This window comes from Hyaena hyaena, unplaced genomic scaffold (genome assembly GCF_003009895.1).
Source record: "Hyaena hyaena isolate Hyena2069 unplaced genomic scaffold, ASM300989v1 scaffold_1129, whole genome shotgun sequence".
NCBI lineage: Eukaryota > Metazoa > Chordata > Mammalia > Carnivora > Hyaenidae > Hyaena > Hyaena hyaena.
The window spans coordinates 438,292-459,270 of NW_024081761.1; the positions used below are offsets into that span (position 1 = coordinate 438,292).

At 42.6% G+C, this 20,979-nt stretch overlaps 1 protein-coding gene across 1 annotated transcript in view; it reads right to left on the minus strand.

The window, feature by feature from the left end:
* SYT9 (synaptotagmin 9) overlaps positions 1-12,124 on the minus strand; it is a 150,415-nt gene extending 138,291 nt beyond the window's left edge. The window contains exon 1 of the mRNA XM_039222435.1: positions 11,980-12,124. Within this exon, the coding sequence (XP_039078366.1) occupies positions 11,980-12,124 (145 nt within the window). The remainder of the gene's footprint in view (positions 1-11,979) is intronic.
* Positions 12,125-20,979: the final 8,855 nt, after the last annotated feature.

Consider the following 20,979-nt stretch of genomic DNA (forward strand, 5'->3'; position numbering starts at 1 on the left):
TTGCTGATCCTTTCCAGTCTCTTTTGTTGGTTCCTGTTCATCTTCCTAACCTCTAACTAGTTGTTTGACTTCTTTTTAATCTTCATTGCTTCCTTGGTAAGCTCATCTAATGTCTTAGCTTGACATATAAGTTCTATGATGATGGCTCCTAAATGTATATCTGCAGGCTAGACTTCTTCCTTGAGCACCTAGGAAGGATTTCTCAATACCTACTCAAGAATACTGCTCCAGTGGCTCAGGTGGGCTAAACACCTGACTCTTGATTTCAGCTCAGGTCATGATCTCACAGTTCATGGAATCAAGCCCCAAGTCAGGTTCGTTCTCTCTCTCTCTCTCTCTCTCTCTCTGTCTCAAAATAAATGAATAACTTAAAAAAAGAATACTGCTCCAACAATTCTCCTGCTTTGTCCTACATCATGTATTTTTGTTCTCCACTAGATCATTCCCATCACATTAATTTAGAACAAAAACAAAAAACCCTTGACCTTGCTTACCTCACCAACTACTACTTTTGCCAGTCAATTCCTCTTAAGACCACTCCAGTCAGGCTCTTATTCCCTCCTCTTCACCAAAACTGCTTGTCAACTTCATTTTTAATGACCCCTATATTACTAACTACAGTAGCCTTTCTACTTAACCTAATGGCAACACTGACATGACTTGTATGCCTTCGTCTTTGATACATCTTTTCCTTGACTTTTCACTTTGGCTTTCAGGTCAACACTGTTGGATTTTCTGGTCCCTCTTTATTAGTCTTCTTTGGCTGGTTCCTCAACTTCTCTCCATCCTCTTAGTGTTGGAGACTTCCAGAACTGGTGGTCCTCTTCTCTCTTCTGTCTTCCTAGATCATTTCAGCCACAGTCATTTTAAATATCATCTCTATACCTAAAATTCTCATATTTATATTTCTAGTCTAGCCATCTTTTCCCAACTCCAGGCTCCTATATTCAACTTCGTAATCTGTAGCCTTGACTCACTAATAAGCATTTCCAACTTAACACATCCAAAACTGAACCCTTAATCATTACCCTCAAACTTACTGCTCCTACAACTCTACTCCCTCATTCAGGCCAAAATCTTGGGAGTCATTTGGATTCCTCTTGTCTTTCACATCCTACATCCATCCACTGGTAACTCCTGTCAGCTCTACCTTCAAGCTACCTGGAATCTGACTACTTGTCACCACCTCCTCTGCCATCACTCTGGGTCAAGCCACCATTAATCTCTCACATAAATTATTATAGCAATCACATAACTGTTTTCCCTGACTCCACCCTTACTCTTCTACAGCCTGATCAGAGTAATCCGTTCTATTTCTAAATCAGATATTATCACTGCTCTGCTTAAAACTTTTCAATGACTTTCCATCTTACTCTGAGTAAAAGTCATATTCATTACAATGGCTAATAAGGCTCTATGATTACCCTGCCATCACTTTCCAGCCTACTCTTCTCTCGCCCTAGGCTAATACCTAGCATGTGCCTGATTCAGAATCTTTAAACCTGCCTGGAATTCTCTTCCCCTGACATGTGCATGCCTTGCTCCTGTCGCATCCTTCTGACCTTTACTCATCTATCAGCTTCTCAGTGATGCCATTTCAGTTCCCATATCTATTCTCTTCCCATGTTTTATTTTTCTCCTTAGCACTTATTTGCCATCTAACATACTATGTAATTAGTTAACTTATTTAAGTATCATCATTTTCCTCTCAGCAACATGTAAGTGCCCTGAGGGAAAGCTTTTTATTTTGTATGGTTCCCTATTATACATACAATACTATATTTAGGTATCTAGCTATGTACCATACCTAGAACAGAGCCTTGCACATAGAGGATGCTCAGTAATCATCTGTTGTGTAAGTAAATGGCATATCCAATCACGATCTCTCCAATCAAACTTCATCCTGTCTCCACAGGGATATAATTAGGAGATAAATCTACTCGCCTTAATTTTCAGCTTAAAACCTTTCAGTAAGTCTGCAGTGTTATAGCTGATGCAAACCAATATGTCTTCAGTAGTCAGGCATATCTTATAAATGTGATGAGTAAAGTTTATGTATGTGGGGAGGAGGAAGAAAAGTGGAGAATGTATGACCCACCTAAGGGCATTCAATTCAATTACTTTAAAATATATATTTTCTAATGTTTATTTATTTTTGAGAGAGAAAGAGACAAGAACTTAAGAAGGAAAGGGGCAGAGAGAAAGGGAGAAACAGAATCCAAAACAGGCTCTGGGCTCCAAGCTGTCAGCAAAGAGCCTGATGCAGGCTCAAACTTCTGAACCGCAAGATCATGACTTAAGCCAAAGCTGGACACTTAACTGGCTGAGCCACCCAGGTGCCACCAATTCAATTATTTTAACAAATTGTGCCCATTACTTGGCAGCCCCTGTATGCAGAATAAAGAATCATCTCTACAGCACAACTTGGTAGGCACTAGGCAGGCCTGCCATGCTTACCCCCTCCTGGGTCCTATAACATCAGAGAAAACAGACTGTGCATATCCACATACTGTGTGGTTTCAATGCAACTGAACATGTTGCTTTTCCATTATTAAATAACTAGGCAAAGAAGCAAGATGTCACCGTTGGCATAGTTTGAAATGATATCTGGAGCCCAGATGTTTGAACCAGATGACTAAATTCGTTAAAGGCAGTTTGTACAATTATGTGAAGTAATTATACCTGGGTTTCAGGGTGACATGATTGGGGATCTAAAATAGGGGATCTCTCATTCAGTGATTCCAATCTGCCAACACCTTACCTTGGATAAGAAAAGCATCATCATCACCAACTTAAGCTTATTTCCCATGAGGAACCAGACAGACTAGAGATGGGCACTCACAGAACCTCGCCATCCTAAAATCTCCTAGAGTACTTTGCTGAGAATGAGTCTTTTGGATCCATCACAGTAAATTATACTTCCTTTTAAGATTTCTGCATCAGAGTGTTCTAGCCCAAGTCCTCAGTGAGACTTTGACAATGGCGTACAATCTGACCAGCATTTACTAGAACAGGCTCACCCCTCAACAGTCCCAATACATACTCTACTTACTATTATTACCAAAGATCAATTTCCTCCCAATGAAGGACCTTTATAAGTTCCTAGAATGTCCTTCCCAACCACATTTACAGGCAAAGTGCTCCACCCAAGAATTAAACTCTCTAGGAATCCTCTGCAGATCCACTCAAGCCAGCTAATTACTTTGCTCCTCTTTTTCTGCACTGTTTCCCATATATATCTCCCTTCTTGTCTTCATTTTATTAATTGCAAGTATTATTTTATCTCAAAGCCATAGGGGCAGTAACCATGTCTAATGTATCTTTGAATTACTGATGCCTAACTTAGTACCCGGCAATTACAAGGCACTTCAATGTTTTCTTAATTTAACTTAATTACAATTAGAAAAGAGTGATCTGGTCAGTGTAGCTAGAGTAAAGGCTTCATAATTGCTGGGAGGAGAGGGAGAGAAAACATACAGAAAAAGGGATTCAAGTTGTATCACCATACTTTTTTTTTCATATTTCACATAAATAAGGACAGCACTTTGCATTAGAAAGAATGTTACAATGTGTTGATTTTTTTTCTTTACCATTATGGGCAGAAAGTGAGAAACTCTAAATTCTCAACATTGTTCAATTAAAGCTTAACTCCTTCCCCCCAAAAAGAATATTACAGTGAATCCCAATTTGTTGATGCAACCTTAAAAATTTTAAAGGCGGTCTAGTATAATGATTGGCTGTCATCAGACAAGGAGAGCTCGTTCACTAAACAGTGAACTAATCCTTCTTTGAGCTGATCTGACAGAATATTTATATTCTAACTAATGCAAATTAGTAGGAAAAACATTACAATTCTCAAAAAATAAACTGCCACATGATAGAGACTAAACACAGAAAGTTCACATAAGAAATAAAAGTAGGTTTAAAATCCCATCACACCAACAAAAAAGTACAAATTGAAACAACAACCAGGTAGCCACTTAAAACTTGTTAAATCAGTAGGTTTTTCTTCACATTATTACCGCCTAATGCTAGTGGATTTGCTGTTGCTATGTAGCAGAGATAGTTGGCATAGATCTTGTGAAAATAATGGAAAACCTTACTAAAGTGGAGTCAGGAGGTTTGGGAAGGGGGGCTCCCACACCCTGCAGACTCAACACTGCAGACTCAACAGGAAGAGATGGACTTGACCTTGCACATGGATGCTACTTTACTATCCCAGCTGGGGAAGACATTGTTTTCTTATCCTCCCACCACTCAATGGTTCAGCCAATGAGAAGCCACCAGTTTACTCCAATGCACTTTTAATTTACAACACCTTTCCCAACTTACCCCTTTTCCCCCCAAAAAAGTGTACCTTTGTTCTCCAGATTTCCCATGGTTTTGCCATAGGTTGTTTGTTCCACGTGGCAATTCTTTCCTGAATAACCTCATCTTTTGCTGGTAACATAACTGGAAGATTTTTTTAAGGTTGACAATTTACAGGAAAACAATCTGAACTCATTGTTGATAATGTATCATTAAGAAATTTTCCGCTTCTTCCTCTTCAAGGAGGTAGCTGAGCGGTTCAGTGGTGGCAGTCTTGTGACAGATGCAGATGTGAAGATCTTTGTGAAGACCCTGATAGGCTGGACCATCATCCTTGAGGTTGAGCCGAATGACACCACTGAGACTGTTGAAGCTAAAATCCAAGACGAGAAGGGCATCCCACCTGACCAGCAGCATCAGATTTTTGTGGGCAAACAGCTGGAAAATGGCCACACTCTCAAACTACCAAATTCGGAAAGAGTCTGCCCCACACTTGCAGCTTCATCTGCAGGATGGCATCATCAAGTCTTCCCTCCACCAGCTGGCCCAGAAATACAACTGCAAGAGTTGCATTCTGCAGGAGTCCTGCAGTAAGAAGTGCAGCCACTCCAACAGCCTGCACCCCAAGTGGAAGGTCTGATGAGGCCCCTCCACCAGCTCTTCTTTTGCTGTCAGGGTGGCCTCCTGACAAATCCCTAAGGCCCCGGGGCCTCAACATAGTTTCCTTTGCATTGACTAGGCAGTAAACAAGAAAAGACAGCTTCCCAAAAGGGAGTAGGATACTATAGATACAAAACAGTATTTACACTAATGAAAAACCAGAAATGCCCAAAAAACATGACTAAGCAAAAAATATTTACCTACTCTTTGGAATATATATAGTCATCACAAAAAGTGCACAATAATGACTGTTCATCATGGAAAAAATACAATAATAATAATGGTTAGTATTTATTTAGCACTTACTATGTGCCAGGTACTATGGTAAGTATTTCATACGCATTGTGAGATAGGTACTAAAATAGGATTTCCAGATATAGCAAATAAAAATATAAAGTACACGGTTCAATTTGAATTTCAGATAAATGACAGGTATTTAGTATAAGTCTACCCCATGCAATATTACCCATTATTTATCTGAAATTCAAGTTGAACTGGGCATCCTATATTTTACCTGAACACTGGTTCAGTAACCCATTTTACTGATGAGGGAACTAAGACACAGAGATCACCAAGGGACCTATGAGCAGTTGATAAAATGCTAAGCATACAAAAAAAGGAGACTGGAAACTTTTGTCTATGAGTGATCATAAATGGGTAAAACATATGCATGCCCATGAATCAGAGTTGAGAAGAAGCATGGACAGATGATACCATTACTGCCATAATCTATGGAGCACTTAGTCTGGGCACAGTACTACAGCAGCCTTCCACTCCCATCTTAAGAGATGAATAAAGTGAAGAGCTAAATATTTTGCTCAAAGTCATAAAGCTAGTAAGAGCAGGATCTGATTCTGACTCTAAAGCCCTTTCTTTATTTCACTTTGTCATCTTGATTTTCTGGGTGAGTTTTATTTTCCCCTTCAGGTGCACTTCCATCAATATTGATATAAAAGTTTTTGTGTGATAAAATACATGCACAAGGACACATGAATATTTTAAGAAGATCTGCAAAACCTAGTCATTAAGGGTTTGCTTTGGTTTAAAGTCATTCCTAGAGCTAACCCCAACAAAACACTGAAAAGAAAAAAAGTCATGATGCACATTATGGCTTAAATTGTGATTTCATTTGGAAAGTAGAAAAGCATCCTTCATACTTATCCATTTAAAAGTGAGATTGCTCTCCCACTAATGCCTCTCACTAAGCTCCTCCCCTTTCTCTATACACTTCAGCAAGCAAACTTGCGTCAAGTAACTCGGTCAAGAAGAGATTATGAATTTTTTTTAGGTCAATCATACAGGAAAGCACATGTGCACACACAAACACAAGAGTGCTGATATGCTTTCACCGTGAAAGCAATGCCTATGCTCTATACAGAACAGGGGATTTTAGGCATTTTCCCTTAGGTGTCGGCTTAATTTCTCCTTGAGAGGTTAGCCCACATCAAAAAGTTTGTGCTTTTGATTGTTTATTCTGAAAGAGGCAGCTGGCCACAGGGCTGCCTGTGATGCCTTTACCACAGTTTGCTTTTGTTTTTCCCTCTTGATAATTACCTCATGACTAAACCACTCACTGGTCCATGTAGAAGAATCCCACAGAGATGAAAACACACTTGTTTAAATAAAATATTTATGAAGAAGCCCTCAAATGTCACTGAAGCAAATGCAAATTATCTTCACATATTGTGCAACCAATATGCCACGCATTCCTTAGAAGACTCCCTATTTCCTGATTGCAATTAACACTAATTTTTAAAAATTAATCCCATTGTGCATCATCATCCCAACATCTATTCATAAAAATCTAGTGCTCTAAGGTTAACTCTCTTTTGACCATCTTTGAAATTTTTAATAAGACTACCATTTAATCTTGCTGATTATTTTGAAGTTTTCCCTTAGAAACTATATTTAATTATTATCTTATATGCTCATCTTCTAATAAATGATTTAATTCTAATTCAGTACAAGGTGACATTAATGAGGGTTCTACATTCTGGCCTTTTAATGAAATACTATTTGGACATGATTTTTCTCAATATGTTCTTCTTTCCACCCCTCCCCCCCCAAGTTGGGTGAACATAATGGATCTCATTATATTTTTATAGAAAACTCAAGATAAAAATTTGAGGCAACATTATCAAAAGAAAAGAATCAGTAGATGTGTGTGGCAACTGTCAACAAGGCCCCTGACTTTCGACACCATATTTCCTAATTTTTCAGGAAAGAAATACGAGCTGAGCAGAGAGCAGATGAAGTGGTTTCACCCTTTCTTGATGGTCTCGACAGTTGTCCTCCACTTGGCTACACTTTAGAATCAACAGAGGAACTTTAAAAATATACTGATAACAGGCCTCACCCCCAGAGACTCATATTTAATTTGTTCAGAGTAAAGCTCAGTCCTTGGTAGCTCTTTGTTTTATTTTTTGTTTGCTCCCTAAATGTTGTTAGCGTGCAGCCAAGGTTGAAAACCATTTGTCTAGAAAAGGCTTTCCCTAAGAAGGTTAATGTCCACTTGAAGAGTCGCTAACAATAAGCCATAAGGCTGTCCTTCACACCCTGACCAGCAAATGAAGAAAAATCTCCAGAAAGGCAAACTGGAACGTCAATGTAAAACCAGTATCCTGAACAAAAAGCATGCATAACCTAAAAACTAAGTGAAATCTTTACAACTGCATAGAATTTAACCTACAGTTAGAGATTAAATCCTTTATAGAAGAGCACAATAGACAAAGTAAGCCTGAAGGGGACTCTTATGAAAAAGACCTAAGAAATTTTCATTGACAATTTCAATGAAATTGTCATGTACTCAGATTCTTAGTACATGTGATGTGTTTACCTCAGAAGCTACTTTGACTTAGACTCAACCCCTTTCCCAATGGAACCTATGGCCTTGGTGCTCATTAGCTCTGAGCTCCAGTTTATTCATATATACCAATATCTTTTAGCCACACTTCTCAAACTTCAATGTGCCTGTAAATCTATCTGAGGATCGTAATAACACACAGATTCACGTGCAGAAGGTCTGGGTGGGACCTGAGAGTCTGCGTTTCTAATAAGCTCCCAGTTGCTGCTGATGCTGCTGGTCCACAGATGAACACTTGGAATAGCAAGGTCTTAGAAGACGTCATGAGGATTAAATGAAATGACCTACATAAAGGGTTTGGCACCAACACGGTTGGCACCCTAGAGAAGAAAAGACTTACAAGGAATATAATAAAACGCGGTTAAAGCCTAAAAATTACATGACCCAATCCTCCTTTCTTGTCCAGATGTGGAAACAGGAGGTTAAGAAAAAAGCTAAAATCTCTACCTCCTTATAGCCAAAGGAAAAAAACAAATGTATTGAACTGAAAAAAAAAAGTGCAACCAAGATCCATGAGTAGAAGTTAAACAGAACTCCTCATTCCATACCAGGAAAAAATCTTCTAACAATAAATACTGTCCTACAATCAATTGGCCCTTTTGAGGAGACAGCGTGAAGTCTCCAGTTACAAAATGTGAGCACAGACCAGATGATGATATTAAAGAACATATTCATGTTTCCGGTGACTGCTGAACTGAGAGACGTCACACACTTAATATGTACAAAAAATATTTTTTTAATAACACAGAAACCTCATCTCCTTCCTCCCTCCACCCCTCTGAAGTAAATGGAGTTAACTTAGGTGAAAAAGCCTTGGAGTCTTCTTTAACTCCACTGCTCCCACCCGGCACATCCATCCCATCCACAAATCCTAGCGCTGCTACCTTCAAATGTGCCCACAACCCAGATACTTCTCACCACCTCCATTACAAGGTTGGCCAAGCCACTCTCCCCTTGTCTGCATCACTACAACAGCCTCCTGATAAGTTTCTCTGTCTCTGCCCTTGCTCTTCAACAGCATTTTCTCAGCAAAGAGCCCCAGTGCTGCCACTTCTCTGCTCAACCCCTTCCTTGTCATTCAGAGCGAAATCCAAAGTCCTTCTGCTGGTTGACGAGACCCTACACAATCTTTCCCCTCCAGTCCTCAACCACAACCACGTTTCTCGTCATTCTCAATCTTTCTCTCTCTCCAGCCACCCTTAAACTCACTCTTCTTTGAATCACATCAAGGACACCCTTATCTTAGGACCTTTGTACTTGCTCTTTCCTTTGTTGTGAAGGCTACACTCTGGGATTTGCAAGTTTATGTCCCACATTCCAAATATATGAGACAACATAAAGACACTTAACAGAAGGATTCTAACTGCTCTCTATAGGAAAAAAAAATGTTCATACTCAGCTTAAAGATCAGCACTTTACTTTCATAGCTGATACAGATGAAAGGTTGGGCGAGGCATTCTAGATCCAAATGTGACTCAGCTTCACTTTTTAACACTGCACTTTCATCAAGTCCTCTCTTAACACCAAGTCAGGGCAGACTAGGTGCTGTACTCCCACATCAGAGCACCCCAACTGCCTGGGCAGGGAATAACCCTCTGGATGGCCACTGATCTGTGACCCAGGCATACTCCACCTCTGAAAAAAATGAACGAATATCCCAGATGCAGTGTCCCTCTGCATAATTCCCCACAGGGAATGATGTCTGTTTTCTTCTTCTAAAACCAAAGTTCATCAGTTGAGCTTGAGAAAATCTAACTACCACTGAGTAGGCACGGATGGACAATGGACAGAGGAAGCTGGCACATGGCACTCAGTTGAGTACCTTTACAGAAAAGGAAGTCATCCATTTAAAGGGAGGATTTTCCCAGGGACCCAAGTCCCAGGGCCAGTGTGTATGCTTATTCTGGTTCGCACTAGATAATCCCAAGGGCACCACGTGCAGTGTTGTGCAATGCAGCTACTCCAGCCACTGAGCTCTTAGGGCTCGAAATGAAAGCCACTCTTGGTTCGGACAATCAAACAGCTTCAGAGGGATGGAGATAAATGCATCTAATATAAGAATTAATGTGGGCAAGGAGAGGAAGAAGGGAAGTGAGAGAGATTCTGGCCTGAGCTGAAGTGCCGTAGGAGAGAGGGTGCACTCTGGATGTGGGCTTTAGCCTCAGTCCCTCTCACCCCATGCTCACAGTACCCTACTCCTGCCTCATGAGCAGGCTACTTCCAGCCCAAACCAAAGATCCAGAGCGGCATGGGCTACTTAAAAACCACCATGCCCTAGTTAGGAAAGCCAAGTTATCAGATTTGTTTCTCGCAAGGAGTTGTTTTTTTTTTTTTCTCAGACTCTTCCTCAAGGGTGGCCCAGTGCAGGGGCCAAGCAAAGCCCAAGGACATGGAATCCAGCTTATGTATTAAAAGAAGCAGAGGCATAAAATCATCCAAAAGATATGGAGTGTTAAACATGGACTCAGCAAGAGGCCTCGCCCATCTTCTTTTATAAAGTCAAAGGCGACTACTTACGTGGGATAACAATGGGAATTTGTGGCACAGTCACAGGCAAGGAAGCGGGACATTTCAACATTAACACTTGCTCCGGGTGAAGCATGCTAAATAATTTTCTTGTTCCCACAGCTTAAGGAGAGAATTTTCCCCACTTAGGACATCATCTAGGGCTCCCGGTTCACGAAACAAGGAGCTCTCACTGGTATCTGTGGTCTGTGCAGCACATCACATCCAGCAGTGAGCCACGCAAAGGCTGGGCATTGAACCTCCAGGGAAATCATTTGGGATCAACAGTATTTCTTGACTTAATTCTGCACTTTGAAGTAACACCTTAGTGATCATCTGATAAACTTAATTAATGTAACCACAGGCAACAAGGAACAATAATCTTTCTTTTCCAATGGAAAAAATAGACTTTGAGTAGGGAAAATCTGATATAAACTTTTGGCAGATGATTTCTCTTCACCCCACCGACCCATTTTGAATATACTATCATGGAAATGCTATGTAAGTCAGGCTCACTGTGTATCTATTCATAAAGCAAATAATTCTCTAGTTTATCCTTTGTGCAAGTAGATTTTTATATAATGGATTGGCTTAAAATGAGGTAAATTTTTACTGGATAATTTGCACAGCAATAGTTCATTTCCAATATTTATACACAGGAATATCAGGGGGAAAGGCCATTTTCTCATTCCATCTTTAACGCATACTTTTTTTTGTATTTAGTTGAGAGAATATTCGAGAAAATGATTTCTCCAGGTAAGAAGAATCTCAAGTAAACATTTGGAGTATGTCTTCCAGTAAGCAGTAGTGGATGAAATGTGGGAGACCCAGGGCCCTCAGGGAAAGCAAATGGCTCCACTAAAACTCCTTCCTCCAACCTTAATTGGTCAAATGCCAAAACGAAGGAACTTTCCAAAGTTAGGAGCTGTGCAACTTTCACTAGGGATAACTGCAGGTGCCCCAGCCGTGACCAGCAAGCCCACCACCGACCCATTTGTGCCTGGCGGCGGTAGCTGATAGCGCCAGGCGCCCAGGCCCAGGCCGCCTCCACGCCAAACGACCCGCCGGGAACGGGTTCACGCCGGGCTGCCCAGGACCCGGAGCTCCCCGTAGCCGACCCCGCACCAGATCCCGCCCCGCCCTTCCACCCTAGACCGGAGAAGGGAAATGGGCGCTCCGGAGACAGGGTGGGAAGCACCCAGTGGGATGCAGCCGCAGCCGGGGCCGTCCCCAACTCCCAACTTCCCAGAGTTTCCTCCGGCCTCTTCCCCCTTCCCACCGCAGAGAAGCTGCCGCGGCCTCCCCTCGGCCGGAGCGCAGAGCCCAGGAAGTGGAGCGCGGAGCCGAGAGCTCGGGAGCCGCCCCCCGGAGCGAGGGCGACCCGAGCGCAGGTGGCGGGCGTGGTCCCTCCAACCTTGCCCCAGTCCCCCCGGACTCGGCCTCCGCGCAGCAGCCTCTGCCCGGGTACCCTTAGGATCCAGCATCAGGCCACCGCGAGCCGCTTCCTGATCCCCTCCTCTAGGTCGGCGGCCACCCCCCACCTTCCCCCAGTCCGCGTCGTTCATCTGCCTCAGGCCCCGGTGCGGCCCCAACTCCCAGCACAGGGCCCTCCGGTCGCGCCCAGCAGCGGCGGCGGCACTCACCTGGGTCGCGAAGCCGGGGTCTGGTGCGGTCCCGCAGGTGGTAGATGAAATCCTGGCAGCTGTCGTGCTCCAGGGCCCCACGGGCACAGAGCTCGGCCAGCAGCTGCAGCGCCTGGTGACAGAGCGCGTCCCTGGCCCCGGGCATCGCCCCCCCGCATCCTCGGACCGAGCCGGGCAGGCGGGCGCGGGAGACAACCCTCCGCCTGCCAGCTCAGAGCCGCCGCCTCCGGGCCGTCCGCGGTCGCCGTCAGGGAGCCGCCGAGAAACGGCCCGAGCCCCAGCCCCTGCTGGCCCGGCCTCCCACCGGTTGCATGCAGCTCTTCGGATGCCGGTCGGTCGGGCTTTCTCTCTCTCCCGCCCGTCCGCTCCGTCCCTCCTCCCCCGGCACCGAGGGGAGGTGGCGCTGCACAGCCCCGCGCGCCACTCTCCCGGCGCCCCGCCCGCCACTCGCAGCCGCCGGGGGGCGGGGCCGGGTCAGGGGCGCGCGCCGCGGGCGGGGATCCCGGTGGGCCCCGCTCGGGCGCCGGCGGCGGACGGAGGGCGCTCACCAGCTCCTAGAGGAGCGCAGGACTCGGCTCCGGACCCGGCGCTCAGAGCGGCAGCGCCCAGGCTTGGGGAGTGTGAGCGGGGGCGCGCTCTGGGCATTCTCGCCATCCCACCCCTCCGTCCTCTTGCGAACCAACACCCTCTCCCACAGCCCCTTGCCGTGTGCGTCGAAAGCACGTTCTTGGGTGTGCTGCGCGAAAGGTGCAATCTGAACCACACCCGCCCAACCTGGAGAACCGAGTCCCGGCTTCGAACTTGAAAAGCGCCGTCTGGGCATAAATCACGGGCCTAAGGGAGCCAAATCCCCAAAGGCGTGTTCGCGGCCAAGATTTGCCAACAAAGGAAGGATTTCCCAAGTGCAGGATCTTTCCCACCACGGTCGTGATTGGAGACGGTGGAGGCTCACGCATCATAACTAAGGTCAAATAAATGGCTTCTGAGACAGGTGCTGGGACCCAGACTGGCTGGTTTCCTAAGCAACTGATTAGAAATCCAAGAATTGCCAGGGTGTCTCCTGCACCCACCAAGTTAGACTATCACAGAGTCTGAGGTTTGGGGAAGGGATCATTGGCCGCCTCTCATGCACCCACCGCTTCACACTCTCAGGTAATAAACCCAGAAGTAACTACGAAGACTTAACTCTCGTGGGGAGAGGAGTAGGGGAGGGGTGCCAGGCACTATACCACAAGCCTTTTAGATATAGAATCTCATTTCATTCCCTTGATAGCCCCCCAAGGTCTATATAACTGTTATCATTTTACCAATGAAAAATCTGAAACTCATAAAGCCTCAGTTCACCTGCCCAAGTTCATACTTGAGGAGGCAGGGTAACTTTGAATAATAATAATAAATAAGAATAAAGCTAATAATACTAACATTATTAGCTTTAAGTAAAACTGGTATCCAGGCCTTACTCTAATAAAACAATTACAGTAGAATCTCTACAACTGGCACTCTTAGCCATGGGTTGTGCTATTGCTAGGGACGCCTCATAGCAAATCATACTGTGCAGTATGGTATATCAGGACGCTACAGAGTGTTCCCCCAACAGACAGCTTTGAAATCCTTCTGTGAATGGTGCTAGGGCATCAGAATCTTGTATTAGAACAGGAGAGAGAATGCAAAGTTAATAAGATAACTAAGCAATGAAGAGACAGGTAGACTCTCTGTCCCAGGAAAACTTAAGAGGGAGAAGAAGCCAGCTGAGAAGGAACCTGTAGAAGACATAGAGGAGAAGCTGGTCCTTGAAAGCAGGGAAAAGACCATGTGACAGTGGAGAGGGAACCAGAGAGAGTAGGATGCTAGTGCTAGTATAGTAATGGTGGGAAGGAGGGTGTGTGTTAAAGCATGTAGAAATATACCACTGATGTGAGTACCTCAGAGAGGAACTGAAAGTGAAAAGTCCAGTTAAGAACATACTTTGATAAGCCCGACCAGATATGATGAGGGCCTAGATCAGACCATAAGCACTAGCTGATTGCCAAGAACATCTAAATTTGAAAAACGTTTCAAGTATTAATTGACAAGACTGCAACTAATGGAATGGGATAGAATGAAAGACACGGACGTTACACAGACTGACCTGGGTCATATATGGTAAGTAGAAGAAGGTACTTAGAATTGGAAGCCTAGAGTTTATAGAATAGAGTGGAGACTGGAAATCATCCATCGAAAGATAGAAGTTAAGTTGCCATATTGGATGGGTTCCTCCAGGCAAGGAGAGCTGGAAAAATGGGAGAGAATTTGCCATTTAAAATGTGCTTCACAGGGTGCCTGGGTGGCTCAGTGGGTTGAGTGTCCGACTTCAGCTCAGGTCATGATCTCACGGTTTGAGGGTTCGAGCCCCGCATCAGGCTCTGTGCTGACAGCTCAGAGCCTGGAGCCTGTCATCAGATTCTGTATCTCCCTCTTTCTCTGACCCTCCCCTGCTCATGCTGTCTCTCTCTCTCTCAAAAATAAATAAAAAAACATTTAAAAAAAGATTTAAAAAAATAAAATATAAAATGTGCTTCAGAAAAGAGGAGATTGAAAAGATTGGACAGAGGGGAGCCATGAGGGCCAAAAGAAGAACATTTGATGGAAGAGTGATCTACAGCATCAATTGTCAACAGAGCCTAGAAGGACAAAAACTAAGAAGTGACCTTTAGATGTAGCAGGCAGTAAGACATTCGTGATTTAGAGAAAATGGTTACTGTGGAACCAACCCTGTGGAAGTTACTTAAAATTTTTGTGCCTAGGGTTTCTCTTCAGATAATACTAATATGTGTACCAATAACTCTTATAAATATTATATAAAGTATTTGGAATATGCTGCCATATAATATGAGCTCAATCGACATATGTTTTTGTTGTTGCTGTTGTGTGTCTACAATGTACTAGATGACGCTAAACACACCTTCTTATTTTATTAGTGACAACACTCCTAAGTAGTAGATGTTATTATTTCCTATTTTATAGGTAAAGAATGTGAAATCAGGTGGCTAAGTAATTTCCCAAGGACAAATTGGTAGATTGTTTCCAGAGACAGCCACAAATTCCTATCATTCCACATGTCCTTTTTCAACATGACATTACCACTCCTTGAACCAAGTAGTTGAGTCTGTTGCCCTTTCACCTTGAATTGGGCTGGCCCTGTGACTTACTTTAACCAAAAGAATATGTGAAAGTGATATTCTGGTGTCAGAATAGTGGCAGACAAGGATGTGCAGAAAAGGTGGGGGGGTGGCACCTGGGTGGCTCAGCTGGTTAAGCGTCTGACTTCGGCTCAGGTCATGATCTCACAGATCGTGGGTTCGAGCCCCACACTGGGCTCTGTGCTGACTGCAAGCTCAGAGCCCGGAGCCTGCTTCAGATTCTGTATCTCCCTCTCTCTCTCTGACCCTCCTCTGATCACGCGGTTTCTCTCTCTCTCTCAGCAATAAATAAAGCATTAAAAAAAAAACTGATCCATTCATCTGTTGATGGACACTTAGGCTCTTTCCATGTTTTAGCTATTGTGGAGAGTGCTGCTATGAACATTGGGGTACATGTGCTCCTATGCTGAGCGAAATAAGTCAGGCAGAGAAGGACAAATATCATATGTTTGCACGTATAGGAGGATTAGGAGGAACTTGACGGAGGAACAAGGGGGAGAAGAAGGGCGGAAATGGTGGGGGAAAGGGAGAGAGGCAAACCATGAGAGACTCTTGAATGCTGACAAAAACTGAGGACTGATGGATGTGGGGGGATGGGCATGGAGGAGGGCACTTTGGGGATGAGCGCTGAGTGTTATGTGGAAACTAATTTGACAATAAACTATTTGTAAAAAAAAAAAAAACTGGATGTGCAGAAAAGGGAACCTTTGTGCACGGCTGGTGGGAGTGTAAATTGGTGCACCCACTATGGGAAACAAGATGGAGGTTCCTTAAAAAAATTAAAATTGAATAACCATATGATTCAGCAATTCCTCTTCTGGATATATATCTGAAGGAAATTAAATTGCTATCTTGAAAAGACATCTGCACCTCCATGTTCATTGCAGCATTAATCACAATAACCAAGAGATGGAAACAACCTAAGTGTCAATCAATGGACAAATGGATCAAGAAAATGTGGGAAATGTGACACACACACACACACACACACACACACACACACACAGAGGTATATTATTCAGCTTTAAAAAAGAAAGAAATTCTGCTATTTCTAACAATATGGATAAACCTGGAAGGATTTTATGCTAAGTGAAATAAGCCAAACTGGAAATACTATATGGCATCATTTCCATGTGGAATCTAAAAATCAAAACCAACCAACCAATCAAACAAACAAACAAAAATCTGATCTCATAGAAACAGTAAGATGATGGGTGCCAGGGGTTGGGGGTTGGTGAGATGGGGAGATATACGTCAAAGGATACAAACCCTCAGTTATAAGGCTCTAATGTACAGGATGGCGATTATAGTTAATAATACAGTATTGTGTACTTGAAATTTGCTGAGAGTAGATCTTAAATGTTCTCACCACACAAAACTTTAAAAAGTTTTTAAAATAATTAAAAATTTAAAAGGTGATGAATGTATTAATTCACTTTATCTTGGAAATCATTTCACAATGTATATGTACGCCAAATCATCATGTTGTACATTTTAAATGTAGGCAATATCATTTATCAATTATTCCTCAATAAAGTTGGGGGGAAAATAATTTTAAAAAATGAAATCCTGTAAATCTTTCATGCTGCTCTTAGACCATAGCCCGCTTCCAAAACCCAGATTCTTGTTCTTGGGAAATGGTTTGGCATTCCTAATGGCAGAACTTCCTATTCACTGGCATTTTGTTTGATTCAGTTCCTTGCCAGATAGTTGCCTTTAACAAAAGAAACTAAGATTCCACTGGCATGACTTGTTTACAGTGAGCCCATGCTATTTCCCAGTGATCACCTCTCCTGTGAAATACTCCCAGACCTCCTGCTTAATTAACCCTGATAGGAAGCCATCCTCACACTTGCTTTAGAGCCTGCACTATAATTCACCTGGACCAGGAGACAGGAACTGAGCTCATGTTCTGTGACCACCACTCTTTCATCCTGGGCATCAATCTCCTTGTAAATCTGTGAGCTTAGTCCTTCCCTGTTTGGAGTGAATTTTTCTTAAGAGATGAAATGAAGGCAAATTTAGGATTGGGTGGCCTTGCCTTGCCTGTGTACCCATTATCATTACACCAAATAGCAGGTTGTTCTGGGATGCTCGAAATCTTTATTCTTCTTTCCTGAGCTGTATCAGTTCCTTCCTAGTTTCACGATTGCCACTTATAAAGTTATAACTCCAATTTCTTTGACTTTAAAGAAAGTAGAGATTTATTAGCTTTAGTATTTAAAAGATACACCATAAAAGGAGTATATTAAAAGGAACAGACGGCAATGTTCCAGGTCAGAGGGCCTGGCAATCCTCTGCTGTCTCTTCTTAGTATACACTCGTGGTTCTACATTTGTTCGTCTTTTCAGAATGAGGACGGAAGGGGTGGGAGCAGAGGTCAGATTTCTGCTGATTGAGAAAAACCTACACCTAAGTACCTTCTGCCACCAAGTAACTTTTTTTGTAATACCTTGTGCGTCCCTGGAGCTGCCTTTCAAAGTGGCTGATGTCCCTCACCCTAGACAGGTCTGGGAAACTGCTGGTGTCACTCTGGACGCTGGAAAGGGATGAAGTCCAAAACTGGCTAGACTGTGTCACAGTGGTCATGAAACATCCAATTAGCTATAAGGGTGTTAGAAGAATAGAAAACCTTTCCTCGTCTTCCACATCAAACTTCCTCCCATCCTCAGTGTTAAAAATAGGTTGACTTGCACTCAAGTGCCTGCTTCTTAGGAAAGGGGTGAATGTGTGTGTTTATGGGCAACAATGTTAGCATTAAGTACTTAAAGAAGAGTTTCAACAATCCCTTTTTTGATCTTTTGTTTAACAATAAATGGCTTGGACAAAAATCTCAACTTTTACAGAGTAAGAGAGGGAGAGAGAGAGGGAGAGAGAGAAAGGGGAGGAATCCATTTCATTGCCTCTCTAGCCTTATTCAGAAGACCCTAAGACCATATACTATTTTCGGTCCTCATTCTGTCTAAAGAACCAAACCTCAGGTTGTCTGCTGAAGAGTTCAGTATTTAATCACATTTAATCAACCAACCAATTAATCATATGTCTACTGCATTCTCATTAAATGCAAGGGTTTTTTGATAGAACTTCTGGGTTGAATACTAAAATTCCATATTTAAGCTTTCTTCTTATATAATTTATTTGTTATCTAAAACATCTTCTTAGTACTGCTTAAACTTTGAGTTATCCCAATGGCAAATTTTCCTGTCTTTTCTTTCCCTCTTCTAACCCACCTGCTCCTGATTTTCTTCTCTCATTTTCTTTCCATAAATCCATTCTGCAAAGTTTCATCAGGAAGCAAAGTAGAATTTGGAATCTTAAAGGTCTATTTCAAATTGTTATTATAATTATATTTTTCTATAGTTTTTTGAGCTCATGCTATGTGCTAGACACTCTAAAGAATATTCTAAATATATTGCTTATATAATCTTCATAACAACCATAGGAACAGGGTATTGTTATTAACTATCTCTTCTTTTCAACTGAGGAGACATAAGCACAGAAATTAAGTAAATTGTGTAAGGTCACAAAGCTAGTCGGCGGTCATGATGGGCCGTGTGACTCCTGAGGCTGACTTTAACACCACCCTCCTTTGCAGGTGGGTATGGCAGGTCCAGGTGACAGTGCAGAGTCCACGTCCTGAAGCTGAATGAACCCAAAGGCCAAAAGAGCAGAACTGGCATTGTTCCTTCACCAACTCTGGTAGATGTTATCAGATCTACACCTTAATTTGGTTTTCTGCATGTGAGGGTGGGTAGGATCTGATTAATGTACATGTATGTCCTGTGGGGTCTTTACAGATTGGCTTAAGTGTCCATTTATAGCTGACATTTATCCAACAGTTCCTCTATACTATATACTATATGCTGTGCTTTACGTTCTTGGCTTAACTGAATCACAACCATTTGAAGTAGATGCTGTTATCATCCTGACTTTAGAGATGGCAACACTAACACCCTGTGGTCTAAGTCACCTGCCTAAGTTCACACAGTTAGCAAAGGATGAAATGAAGATTCAAACCCATGTTGGGGAGACTCCAAGGACTTCAAGAAGAGTTAAATTTCAACTATCACACAACATGTCTCCCTATGAATTTCTTGTCAGTAGTCTGGCAGGAGTTTTCAAGTCTTATATATATTCTTGGAGACTCTTAGAATCCCCTTGGATGACTGCAGGAAAACCAAATCCACACTCTACAATGAATTACACGTAGCTTACTAAAGAATTAGTCGGGGCGCCTGGGTGGCCTAGTCGATTAAGCATCCAACTCGATTTCTGCCCATGTCATGAGCTCACGGTTTATGAGATCGAGCCCCACATTAGGCTCTGTACTGACAATGCAGAGCCTGCTTGGGATTTTCTCTTTCTCTCTCTCTCTCAATCTGCCGTGCCATGTGCTCTCTCTCTCTCTCTCTCTCTCAAAATAAATAAAATAAACTTAAAAAAAAAAAGAATTGATTAAAGCCCAGATGCCTAAATAATAAACTACAAGCAAAACACTCAGATCTTCTATTATTCTGTTAACCCGCTACCCCCTGACTAAGTTCCCACTTAAGTCTGCATTCTCTCCACTGGGTTTCTCCCAGTGTGCATTCTCTCACTACTTTTCTTCTGTACTTCTGTCTTTCCTGCTGGCATGAGAATTGACTTTTTCGACACAGAGACCTCAACTTTTCTCTCTGCAACTTATCAAACTTCAGATTTTGTATCAAGAGTTTCCACTAACAGACATAAGTTTTCTTGCCATTCAATAACTGCAAAGTAATTTCTGTCCTCTACCACACAAATACTTTTTCTCTCCTCGCACATGGGCAGTACTTTACTGTTTCTCTATTATCCCTTTTCTCTCATTATCCTAGGGTCTCTAAAATATGTGCTGGGTGTGTGTGTGTGTTAAATAATCTCTGACTTCTTGTTGGAAAAAGAGAAATTCTTTTCAAGTTTTGCCCAGTTTAGGAAGTAATGGACTCTGTTGCAGTACAAAGCAGCTTCCCTAGATACAAATGGGTGTAGCAAATAAACTATTTTTTCTTTTTTTTTTTAAACTATTTTATTCCCTGTGGAAAGCATTTGTGTCCAATAAAAGGTTATAAGTCTTCAGGTTCATCAGGGCACAGCCGCAAGCCAGGGTAAGGGCTTATTTCATATTTCTTGAAGGGTCATTTGAAATCAGATCTCTTCTTTTAGAGTGCAATGTATGGAAAGGAAGGGAAACTCATCAGGTCCTGATAATGAAGGTTTTGTGCAAAATCTGAACTTTAATGAACTGTAGATAGCTGCCTGGCTTTGAGGGTTTAATTAGAAGAAGAGGTGTACCTTTAAAAAAATTTTTTTAATGTCTTTATTTTGAGAGACAGAGAGCGAGCAGGGGAGAGGCAAAGAGAGAGGGAGGCACAGAATCTGAAGCAGGCTCCAGGCTCTGAGCTATCAGCACAGAACCCAACGTGGGGCTCGAACCCACAGACTGTGAGTTCATGACCTGAGCTGAAGTCAGACGCTTAACCGACTGAGCCACCCAGGCGCCCCAAGGTGTACCTTTTAAACTGTATTAACTTTCATTGATTAAAATAAAAGCACAAGCTTTAATTTTCTTTTAGAGCTAAAAACAGAGATCATTATATACTGATTCTCCTGTTTGAAATAGTTCTATTTAAAGCAACATAATGTTATTTGTGAACTGCTTTAAGGATGCTGACTCCATAAAATAGCAAGAGGTAGTTTTGTTCATTTTTTGTTTTAAAAATGCTTAGGGGAGGCACCTGGGTGGCTTGGTCAGTTAAGCATCGCACTCTTAATGTCAATTCAGGTCACGATCTCATGGTTC